The 12,642-nt window shown below is 43.2% G+C and overlaps 1 protein-coding gene across 10 annotated transcripts in view; it reads right to left on the bottom strand.

Moving 5' to 3' along the window:
- The window catches only part of lrch1 (leucine-rich repeats and calponin homology (CH) domain containing 1), an 87,317-nt gene that overhangs the window by 14,250 nt on the left and 60,425 nt on the right, over positions 1-12,642 (bottom strand). For 7 of the 10 annotated variants that reach the window (XM_017724652.2, XM_017724646.2, XM_017724647.2 and 4 more), the window contains 5 exons: positions 12,421-12,490; positions 9,602-9,715; positions 6,281-6,390; positions 4,588-4,725; positions 4,421-4,498 (listed from right to left, as the gene is read on the bottom strand). In XM_017724652.2, coding sequence (XP_017580141.1) covers positions 4,421-4,498; positions 4,588-4,725; positions 6,281-6,390; positions 9,602-9,715; positions 12,421-12,490 — 510 coding nt within the window. The remainder of the gene's footprint in view (positions 1-4,420; positions 4,499-4,587; positions 4,726-6,280; positions 6,391-9,601; positions 9,716-12,420; positions 12,491-12,642) is intronic. The other 3 variants (XM_017724654.2, XM_017724651.2, XM_037539125.1) reach the window with 1 other exon arrangement.

Here is a 12,642-nt window from a genome sequence, read left to right as displayed (position 1 = left end):
GGAAGATTTTTTATTGGTATGAATTAAGTAAAAATTACCTTTTTTTAGTCACTTTGAGAATTCTATTGACGTTCTAACTGTATTAATAAAAATCATTGGAAAAAATTAATTTTAGTCATCCTGGTAAAAACTGTACCTCCCATTAAAATAAACCAGGAAAAGACAAGAATTCTTACAAGTGACAACTGAAATTTTACATGCTAATCAGAATTTTATTATATATTGCATAATTTTTAAGAGTTTTTAGATCTGAAATTTCATTTTTCGCAATTATGAATAATCGATAGCTTGGTCAGATTGAATTTCTGGTATCAGGAAACCCATTAAAAGTAGATCAGAAACCAGCCGGCATGAACAGAAACTTCAGATCTTGCCGCCAGCTAAGCGTGATACGCAAACAACTTTTTAGGAGCAACGTTTTGCTGAGTAATTAAAAGGTCAAGGACTGAAAGAGAACTGAGCAGTGCTGTTCTCCATTTTTCTTCCACACACTCACATTCACTTCTTCATTCATCTAATACTGCAGGTTTCGTTGGTCAAGATGAACTGCTGAGCGAGCGCCGTGTGAACCATGCACCAGCGCTCTGACCACCAGACACCAGCTGGTGGACAGTAACAGCAGAGCGGTGACCATGGTGCAATGGAGGAAGCCCAAAGCCATGGTGATGACGTTCTAATCTGACATGATGAGAATCCAGTGGGAGGAAGTGTGAAAGTGCTACTCCGGGGTCTGACGCATCGAATCACTGTACCATCTCTGAAAACCGCCCTCGTCTCCTCACGTACCATCATACTTGGGCATTTTCTCCTTATAGGCTGTGGGCTGAGCCTCGAGAGCCTGTGTTTTATCGATCTCTGGTGACGAGCTACATTCTTCTTTGTATTTACATATGAAATATTTTTGTTAACATGGGATTTGCGCATTTTTCTAAAAACAAAGTTTACCCCTGTATACAGGCGGTATGTCCGGACAAATACCCAGAGGGCTCCAATCAGAGCTCATCTATGATGTGCCAAAGAGAAAGCAGGCCAATCAGATTAGTTGTCGGAGCGGGATGACCCAAAGCCTAAACGCAGAGAATGTGTTAACCTTTTATGGCAAAATGATATTTTATTATCTTAATTTATTTCCAAGAACTGCAAAAGGCCGACTAAAGAGGGACTGATATGAAGTGTCAATGTCTATCGTCATATATTTAACGTCTTCTAAACATCATCTGGGACCTACTTTCCTCACTCTATTCACCTTTCATACCACAGTGGTGGCAGCACTCAAGGGTCAGCTTCATCTAGAGGTCTGTGCTCCCTTGGGATTCACGCTGGACCTGCCACAATATCTTAAGGGCTAATTTTCGGTGCTGAGCGGCTACCAGCGTGCGGGTAACCAGCCCACTGTAGGCACATGAAGAAAAATCCCGCAAATTAATGAACAGCCGAAATAAAGTAAAATGATCACTAAAAATATATATTAATAATATATATTAATAATATATAACAATATAAAATGATTTTTGTAATGTAAAACACTTCAAATGAATGAAGCGATTCTACAGAGTTGCGAAGCAGCCGATCATGTGAACAACACACAAATTCTCACAGCTTACAGAGACGGCAGAGTCTTCAGTCCGACGGCCACAGCTGCCCAGCAAAACACCAAAAATGACCGCTCTGTGATTTATTTCCTGCTTTGTATTTACTGGGATTAAATGCTAATTGGTGAAGTTACTCACAGTGAGCCGGGCAACCATGACTCCCGCGTTATTTCAGCAGAGGTTAATGTATTTGAGAATAGACTGTATCAGATACTGGATGTCAGTTCACACTGACAGAAGTGAGCGGGCCAAAACGTTTCGGTTGCGGGCGGGAGCGGGCCAAAACGTTTCCGTTGCGGGCGGGAGCGGGCCAAAACGTTTCGGTTGCGGGCGGGAGCGGGCCAAAACGTTTCCGTTGCGGGCGGGAGCGGGCCAAAACGTTTCAGTTGTGGGCGGGAGCGGGCCAAAACGTTTCGGTTGCGGGCGGGAGCGGGCCAAAACGTTTCAGTTGTGGGCGGGAGCGGGCCAAAACGTTTCGTTGCGGGCGGGAGCGGGCCAAAACGTTTCGGTTGCGGGCGGGAGCGGGCCAAAACGTTTCGGTAGCGGGCGGGAGCGGGCCAAAACGTTTCAGTTGTGGGCGGGAGCGGGCCAAAACGTTTCGTTGCGGGCGGGAGCGGGCCAAAACGTTTCGGGATGCGGGATGAATGATTGATTTTCTGCGGAAGCGGGCCTAAAATGCAGTCCCACACAGACCTCTAGTTTCATCCTGTCCAAATATACATGCATTAATTTTTATGTATATAAGGATGTCTGTCTGCTTTCCTGCAAGCAGAGATTCATCTCCAGTTGTATTGTAGACCTCTGTGGTTCCCGTCACCACCACTGTAAAGAAATCAGAGTGTACAAGTTTCTGTACAATAAACTGCTCTGACTGAACTGAGTGCTGATTCTCAGCCTCAGGTTTGATCTCGACTGTGGGTTATGGATCGGTTCTGAGAAGTTCATCGCGGGTTAATCATCCCAGTATCAATTAAATGTTAGCTATTTGTTTAATAGTTACGAAGAAGCCCCCCGGTGAAGCCCTGGTTTCTTGGGTGTAATTAAACCAGGAAAATATGATGGTGACTCCATTTCACATCAGCCTTCACACCTTCACACTCCCTCCCTCACTGGACGTGCATGTGAGACTTGCACATATGTACTTTCATCAAGCAGCACATTCTCCTGGATTAAATCTTTTTGACCAACCACAGGTGTCTGAAGTCCTCTAGCCTCTGTTTGAGCCAATGAGATGCAGCTCATTGACTGACTGACTGACTGACTGACTAAAGGACAGCAGTGTAATTTGGTACAACCTCTAATTTTTCCCCGCACCCACACAGAACTGCCCTTTTCACAACAATCATTTTTCACTACTATTAATACTTAGTGGAAAATGTTCGGCTGTTAAGTCCTACTTGCTGATGTGTCTCTCTTGCCAGCAGATTTCCGTGCAGATTCCTTTGAAAAACTGAAAGCAATGCTCCCAAAACGTTTAATATTACATTTATCAGTGGAGAGACACGTATTAAAAATATTCAACATAACGTGACCCGTAGAGAAGTTTTTATATTTCTTTTACTATATGATATTTAATTTGTTTGTAAGATCAGAGGTCACTAATAGGCAGGCCGCAGTCCGAGTCCGGACCCAGATGCTGCCCTATGCGGACTGCCAGCATCAGATGGCTGTGATTGGTTAAAAAGGCTGCCGATCCAGGAGCATGTTTCACAGTCACAGTTCAGATTTCTTCTTAGCGATCACAGTGTGTGCAGGTCTGAGCATCATAGACCCTCACCATGTTATAATGTACAGTGGCAGCACATGCGGCCTGAGGCTTTCGCATGGTCTAAATAAAATTCCCACTAAACGGAACCTGTACACTGCCTGGCAAAGTTCAGGGACTGAAATTTGGATTTTGCGTTGATGCTTTTCAGTTAGGTCAGTAAACGTTTAGTGATTGTAAAGTAGCTACGTGTTAAAGCTTTGAGCATCTTTATGTTCAAACCTCAGTTCCGTGTTCATCTAAAGCCTTATTCGAGCTGGATTAGTACCTCTTTTACTTAGCGGAGCCACCACGTTCTTTACTTCATAACTTTCATATTTCATAAGCTACATTCAAAAGGTGAGTGTCACATGAGAGCATCATTTTTCCAGTTAAATAGACGGGTGACGTAATTTTAAAACTTTATAGTAAAAGAAGCTGAAAGATGACCGATTTGTAACTGTAAACTGGATCGCAGATGGCGTCTCTTCAGTGATCTGCACTGTAAAAAATAATTTGCATAAAAAAAACAAAAACAAAGAGCGTCTAAGATTTTTGGCTTTCAGCAGTAAATTGTAAGCACATGGCATGTCTATGATCATAAAACACATTTTCTGTTCATTTGAGGGAACTTTTACAAAAAAAAAGACCCTATACATTTATTTCATGCAGTTACTGAATGATTTGCCTTAAGATGTGGGCACGTAAATTCAAATGGAAAAACCAAAATATACCCTGGAGAATAACCCGAGAAGGTCATGGCACCCCAGTAGGAGATGAGCAGGCATGTCTACAACAGATGCAGCGATGGCTAAAACATTTTATTTGGGCTGGAGTTTCCCTTTTACTACAGTAAGTCAAAGTAAGACAAACTCACAAAGAATTCTCATTTGTATGAAAACCATGTTGAATTGCGAGGTGTCCCCAAACTTTTGACAGGCAGCACGCAGGCTACACACTGCTCGTCTGAGTACGCCCATGTTTTCAACATATTATATAACAGTATTAAAGTTTGACAGTGTGATGCGGTTCACCTGCACACACAGTGGCCCCTGCTGGCTCTGCAGGAAGCAGCTTCACTCACCTCAGGAACGCCTATCTTCCTGCAAGCGTCCAGGAAGTTCTCCACATTCCTGCGGCATTTGGCCATGCTGAGCTTCGGCTGAGGGTCAAACACAGACAGAGGGGTTACAGATGAGGAGGAAAAAAGGGTCAAAAACGCACCGTGTCTCTGTGTGCATGTAAACGTACTACTGCGGGGGACGGGACGTGGATACTGGCGACAGAGCGGGGTCGAATGTGATTGGCTAGATGACAGAGAACCACCCCATCCATGAGGGAGGAGCCGAGGTCTTCAGGAAGAGCAACCTTAAGCCTGCTTTCGATGCTCTGAACACAGAAAGGAAGAGAGATATTAAATATATAAATAAACACTATGTCCAAAAGTATGTGGGCACCTGAACATCGCACCAATATGAGTTTGCTGGACAAACCGTTCCAAAATATAACGACAAGTGATTTTTACATGGTGTGAGCTTCAGCACTCGACGGCACCGCTCTGAGTTTGCGTGGTCTACCGATTTGTGGCTGAGCTGTTGTTGCTCCTAGATGCTTCCATTTCACACTAATAGCACTTACAGTTGTCTAGGGCAGCTCTAGCAGGGAAGACATTTTACAAACTGACTTGTGGCAGAGGTGGCATCCTATGACTGCCAGTTGTACTGTCGGTGTTTGGCTATGGTGGTTGCATGGCTTAATTTTACACACCTGATCTCAATAATTAGCGGTGTCCACATACTGCGTAAAAAGTGATGCACTTCTATTAATGTAGTCTATGTGATATGCAGGTTGTATAGTTACTAAAAGTACTAAAATTTGTGCATAAATTTCCTTAAAAAAATGAATTCAGTTGAAGACAAAATCATATGACGGTAAATAACAGTTGTTTGAGGAAGGATATTGATTAAAAATCCTTCATTTAATTTTATTTCCAACTAACATCAGTTCCTATTTTTTGCAGATGATTTTATCGTTGAGGTTGAGAAATGCCTTCAAACTCTACAGATGTACAACAAGAGTTACTGAGCTACACTGAGCCAAAGCTTATCCGGTTATGGCATTTAAGTTGGTTTTACCTTGGGCTGATAATGAATAATAAATATAACTTTAAATATTTATAAATTCAGAATTTAGAACTTTCAGCAGCTCATCTTTGTTGTTTCTTTGCTTTTTTGGCCATATAATTATATACTTGATGTTTGGTTCTAGCAATCATTGCAACTTTCCACAAGCCACACTAGGAACACTTCAATACAGCTTTGCAAAATGGCAACTGTTACCAGTCAATTGTCACCAGACAACTGTCACCAGACAACTGTCACTAGGCTATCGTCACCAAGCTACTGTTATTAAGCAACTGTCACCAGACTATTGTTAACAGTCTATTGTCACCAGGCAGTTGTCACCAGAGAACTGTTACCAGTCGATTGTCACCAGATAACTGCCACCATGATATTGTTACCAGACAACTGTTACCGAGCTATTGTCATGAGACTATTGTCACTAGGCTACTGTCACCAGACTATTATCACCAGGCTACTGTCACCAGACTATTATCACCAGGCTACTGTCACCAGACTATTATCACCAGGCTACTGTCACCAGACTATTATCACCAGGCTACTGTCACCAGACTATTATCACCAGGCTACTGTCACCAGACTATTATCACCAGGCTACTGTCACCAGACTATTATCACCAGGCTACTGTCACCAGACTATTATCACCAGTCTACTGTCACCAGACAACTGTCACCAAGCAATTGTCACCAGGCTACTGGTTCAAGGCTGCAAGTCAGACACTTATTAAGATGTGTGTGTGTGTGTGTGTGTGTGTGTGTGTGTGTGTGTGCGTGTGTATTGTGTGTGTGCATTGTGTGTTGACCTCTCTGAGTTGCTCCATGAGCTCCAGCTCCTCTCGAAGCTGCTCCATCTTCCTCCTCATGGTGAACTGAGGATCCACTGATTCCAGACTCTTATGGGTCCTTAGGAACACTGACAAAAAACAAAAATAATATTCACAACAAGCGTGGACCAGTGTGGCAATGTCTGCTTTAAATTAAAAACCTGAAGAGAAAACAACTTTTACTTTAGGAGACGCACTGAATACAAATCATTGTATTCATGATTTTTGACAGTATTTTTGACGGTACAGGGTTTTTTGTCTGTCCCAGCTTATCAAACCTCAGAAAAAGTAAACACAGTGATGCATATAAATAAAAATGTACGTAAGTACTGTGATGTTACATTTTTGCCATATTGCCCATTTCAATTCAAGTTCTTACGGAATCGGCTAAAGATGCCAAACAATCAAAGTGGAAGATTGAAGCAAAAGCAGCTCAGCACAGCACAAATGATGCTCCAGTACCATCCACAAGGGGGAACCAACGAGCAGCTGTGGATCAAATACCAGCACCCACTATGTGACCAGACAAGATGTGAGAGTGTTATCTGGTACAGCGGCCACTGAGGCGGTCAGGAAAACTTCACAGTCACTCAGCTATTTGAATACTAACCTAATTCTACGTTACTATTTTAGAAAAGGATGTAAAAGTGACAGAGAGAGAAAAAGAGAAAGGAATGAGAAAAGAAAGAGACAGTGAGAAAACACAAAGAGAAAGTGATGGAGAGAAGAAAGTGAGAAGAATGATAGAGTGAGAAAACAGTGGAACAAAAGAAAAAGTGAAAGGAGTATGAAAGAGATACAGAGACGTACAGAGAGAGAGAGAGAAACGGAGAATGAGAAAACAGAGAAAGAAAAAAATGAGAGGGATAGAGAAAGAAAGGGAGAAAAGAGTGTTCAACAAAGAAAAAGGAAGAGAGAAAACAGTCAAAGAGAAAGTGATGGAGAGAAGAAAGTGAGAAGAATAGTAAACAGTGAGAAAACAGTGAAACCAAAGAAAGAAAGAGCAACGACTGAAAGTACGAGACAGTCAGAAAACTCTGTCCCTCTCTTTCTTTCTCTCTCCCTCTGTCTCTCTTCCTCTATGTCCCTCTTTCTTTCTCTCTCTCTATGTCCCTCCCTCTCTCTCTCCCTCCCTCCATGTCCCTCTTTCTTTCTCTCTCCCTCTATGTCCCTCTTTCTTTCTCTCTATGTCCCTCCCTCTTTCTCTCTCCCTCCCTCCCTCCCTCCATGTCCCTCTTTCTTTCTCTCTCTCTATGTCCCTCCCTCTTTCTCTCTCTCTATGTCCCTCCCTCCCTCCCTCCCTCCATGTCCCTCTCCCTCTCTCCATATCCCTCTGTATTTCTCTCTCTCTCCCTCTATGTCCCTCTTTGTCTCTCTCCCTCTCTCCATGTTCCTGTCTCTCTCTCTGTCTCTCTCTGTCCCTCTCTTTCTCTCTCTCTCTCTCAGCATAAAGATCACCTCTCTCGGGCCGGACTGTTCCGGACTGTGTTTTAGAGCCGGTTTGTTAGTCTCTGTTCCAGAATAATCCACAAATAAGGCCACCAAAGGAGGTCAGAGCCAAAAAAAGAGCTCCTTCTGTTTCTTACGGGAAATTACATTTTTTATTCTTACCATGAGGAAGGAGACTCGAGGTAGGAGCAGGAGGTAGGCGGTGTCATGATTAGGGCTCAGTATCACTAAAAGTGCGCGATATCAACATTAATATGGTTTATTGGTTCTGATGTGTATATTTTTAACGCCTTCTTTAAAGCCCCAGGGAAACTGCGGCCTCTTCCTAAGCAGGTCACTCATAAAGAAGATGGTTCTTCAGGAAAAAAACCTCCATCCCAAATCTAAAACACCTCTTCTAGCTAATCAGCAAACCTAAAGAGCGTTTGCCAATAGATGAACAGCTGAAGTGTCCAAATGCTTGTTAGGCCCAATGTATGTTTATCTTCTGAAGTTATGGCTGTTGGCTGACGGTGACGTCATCACGCTTCGCCTCTGGCAGTTGGGTCAGTGGGGTCAGCATAAAACAGCCAAAGACACAAAGCCAACAGCTTAACGCTCAGTTAACGACCTAAACTGATCAATCACCCGCCAATCGCCTCAGATCTGTGCCTGCGTGTATGACGATTAGGAGGTTTGTACAGCGTCATTTATTTTAAAAAGAGATCTGATCTCTTTAATTGAATCCAACACAGCAGGACTATAAATACACACAAGTCCATTTAAAGCCAGCTTCAGCCTCCCACAACAAGTCTCGGCTCCAGATACACTTCTCTCCCTCCACAGTCCCTCCACTGCCCGTGTGTGTGTGTGTGTGTGTGTGTGTGTGTGTGTGTGTGTGTGTGTGTGTGTGTGTGTGTGTGTGTGTATAAAAGTGGCCGCTACAAACCAACTTCAAAAACATGACGCAAATTTGCATAAAAGTGAAACAGCGCCTCAATGGGGCCTCAGGATGTGCTCCAAACCTGAACACAGGCCAAAGACCATCATCATCATCTACCAAAGTACACCTGATGCAATTTTGTTCAACCAGACTCTCTCAACAACATTCTGTCCAAAACTGTTTGAAAACCATGAAAATTCTGTCTAAACCCGACTGCAAGCCAACAAAATTCTGACCCAAACAGACAGAATCCCAATAAAAGTGTTTTAATCCAATGTGTTGCAACGAAATTCTGTTTAAACCACAATGAATCCTGAAAAGATCAGTTTCAAACACTGAATCCGGACAAAATGTTGTCTGAACTGTATCATGACCGAATTCTCTCCAAAACTGACTGCATCCCACAGAATTCTGACCCAAACCAACTGAATTCCAGAAGTCTGTTTAACCCGGTCTTGTCAAAATTCTGTCTGAATCCAACTAGTAAACCTTGACAGAACACAACTTTATTCCGACAAAATTCTGCCTGAATCTCCACAAAATTCGGCACCTATCGTTTCGACTATTCGACTGTGTCCTCACAAAATCTTGTCGCGAGCTGAATAAATATGACTGAACTGGACTGTAACTGAACCTCACAGTGTGAACATAAATCAAGACTGACAAATGATTTATAAGCCCAACCAAACCTGACAAACAGGCATTAATATCCCCCACATATATCAAGGAAAGCAGATCACACAAACCAGCTGATCCGCACAGGCAGGTGACAAAACAGTGGTCAGCATATATGTAAGATAATGAGAACGAACTCCAGACTTCAGGCGGTCACACAGACAGGAACGTGAAAATCAGGTGAGCAGTTACGAAGAGATTTATTTGTTCCGAAGCTTGTGATTGGACAGGGCCAAAGAAATGGGCGGACCTACCACTGTTCGGCTTGCCTCCCTCAGCTGGGCTATTGGCCGAGTCTCTATCGATGGGCGTGGCCTGTGTAAGGGGGCTGAGACAAAGCGGGGGCGAGCAAGGGACAGAGGGTGGAGCTACAGGCGGAATTTCACGTTGGAGGGCCAGTGCAAGTGGGAGGGGCCAAAGCATAAAAAAACAGGAAACAAGGAGGAGTTTCAGGTGTCAATCAAAGGGGGGAGGGGTTAGCAACAGCAGTCAGAGATGCAGCGACACATGGAGAGTGCAGGGTGGGCAGCGGGTTAGGAGAAGGATGAAGGGATAAAAACGGTGGATAAGAATGGGATGCAGGGCATTACATGTAAACATGGCACAACATAACAGAAAACACAACAATTAAATGTTAGCAGCTTTTCTCAATAACAATTTCATGGCATGCTGTTATTGCTCCATTTACACTCTCTGGCCACTCTAGCAGAAACCTCCGCCTTCTCAGTCCACTAGGCCTGAGCCTCGTGATGATCCACTGAGCGACCAAAGTAACTCCCCCCACCATAGCAAGACACTAATATTACTCCCATTGGTCTGAACGTCTCTGCACTGTTTTTCTATGATAACGACTTCATTTGTATTCTACTTGTATTCGACTGTGTTCACATGCAAAGATTTTTGCCAACCCTTTTGAGCACATTCCGATTATAGATTAAGACGGGAAAATCTCTGTTTACACGCTGACTACAAGTAATCGGATCTAAATTTACACGAATACGTAAAAAAAAAAAAAAAACTTAAGCTGCGTTCACATTACCAGGCTGAAGTGGCACAAATGTGATTTTTTTGCCCTAATGTGACTCAGATCTGACATTTTCAGGGCTGTGTGGACACAAATCTGATTTTTTTGCCCTGATGTGACTCAGATCTGACATTTTCAGGGCTGTGTGGACACAAATCTGATTTTTCTTGCCCTGATGTGACTCAGATCTGACATTTTCAGGGCTGTGTGGACACAAATCTGATTTTTTTTGCCCTGATGTGACTCAGATCTGACATTTTCAGGGCTGTGTGGACACAAATCTGATTTTTTTGCCCTGATGGGACTCAGATCTGACATTTTCAGGGCTGTGTGGACACAAATCTGATTTTTTGCCCTGATGTGACTCAGATCTGACATTTTCAGGGCTGTGTGGACACAAATCTGATTTTTTTCCCCTGATGTGACTCAGATCTGACATTTTCAGGGCTGTGTGGACACAAATCTGATTTTTTTGCCCTGATGTGACTCAGATCTGACATTTTCAGGGCTGTGTGGACACAAATCTGATTTTTCTTGCCCTGATGTGACTCAGATCTGACATTTTCAGGGCTGTGTGGACACAAATCTGATTTTTTTTTGCCCTGATGTGACTCAGATCTGACATTTTCAGGGCTGTGTGGACACAAATCTGATTTTTTTTGCCCTGATGGGACTCAGATCTGACATTTTCAGGGCTGTGTGGACACAAATCTGATTTTTTTTGCCCTGATGTGACTCAGATCTGACATTTTCAGGGCTGTGTGGACACAAATCTGATTTTTTTTTGCCCTGATGTGACTCAGATCTGACATTTTCAGGGCTGTGTGGACACAAATCTGATTTTTTTTGCCCTGATGGGACTCAGATCTGACATTTTCAGGGCTGTGTGGACACAAATCTGATTTTTTTTGCCCTGATGTGACTCAGATCTGACATTTTCAGGGCTGTGTGGACACAAATCTGATTTTTTTTTGCCCTGATGTGACTCAGATCTGACATTTTCAGGGCTGTGTGGACACAAATCTGATTTTTTTGCCCTGATGGGACTCAGATCTGACATTTTCAGGGCTGTGTGGACACAAATCTGATTTTTCTTGCCCTGATGTGACTCAGATCTGACATTTTCAGGGCTGTGTGGACACAAATCTGATTTTTCCAATTCCGACCTGAGCCACTTTCATATGTGGTCCTAGATCGGATACGTGGAATGTCCAGGGTCCTTCAACTATGATAACAATCATAATCACCCTTTATTTAACCAAGATTGATCTTAAGCTTTTACGCTATCACTGTGTTTCCTCCCTTGTCCACTCATAAAATGACCAGCGCTGCTGTTATTAGTGTTGCTATGTCTGTCTTCGTTTCGGGTGTGGCTACCCAAATAAGCATATTCTGTTAGTGGCACAGGCCTGCAGTATACTGGCTGTAGTCCCTCTGTTCGGGCACAGTTTAGCGGCCAGAAACTGACCAGTGAGGGTGGCTTATAAATTCTGATGATCTACAGTCTCTAACTGTACACCTGTATAGCAGCCCTGCCAGGTGGGAGGAGCTCATAAAGTGGCCCGAGACTGTTAGGGGTTTCTATTAAAGTGAGCTTGGAATAGCATAGCTGAAGCTAGTCAGTGATGCTACATATTAAACGGGCATGACTAACATTAATGCCAGCTGTTAATGCTACATGTCCACCCATGGGCATGAACAGCAGTGCAGACGCTGCCGCAGGTGTTAGTGATACAAGCTGGAGAAGCTCTAAACGTTTGTACAGAGACTCCACTGATTGGACTGCACACTAAAAGCACATAAAGGAAGGCTGACCACTCCAACGCCACCCCCCCCCCACCCCACCCCCCTCAACCCCCGAAGGGGGAGCTTCTCTAGAAGTGTGCAAAGCCAATCGCCCAAGGTCATAAAAAGAAATGCCCCTTTTTTAGCTAGCTCTAATATTAACATGTCTTTTTATAACATACTGAGCCTCCAACCTGCTGTGGGGTCCGGATAAATGATTACAGTGCATGTGCATTAATCTGTACTATAAACGTCTTTGCTCACCTGATCTGGGCTTGAGGCCAAAGGGGGGGCTGCTGAACGGGGGCGAAGACACCGGGGTCTGAGCTTCGCTCTGAAAGGTGTGGTGCAACACAAACAAGTGTTAATTTCATATATATATATATATATATATATATATATATATATATATATATATATATATATATATATTATATATATATATATATATATATATATATATATATATATATATATATATATATA

The sequence above is a fragment of the Pygocentrus nattereri genome, chromosome 6 (genome assembly GCF_015220715.1).
Source record: "Pygocentrus nattereri isolate fPygNat1 chromosome 6, fPygNat1.pri, whole genome shotgun sequence".
NCBI lineage: Eukaryota > Metazoa > Chordata > Actinopteri > Characiformes > Serrasalmidae > Pygocentrus > Pygocentrus nattereri.
The sequence above is the reverse complement of the archived record's forward strand: the minus strand, read 5'-3'. Positions and strand labels throughout refer to the sequence as shown.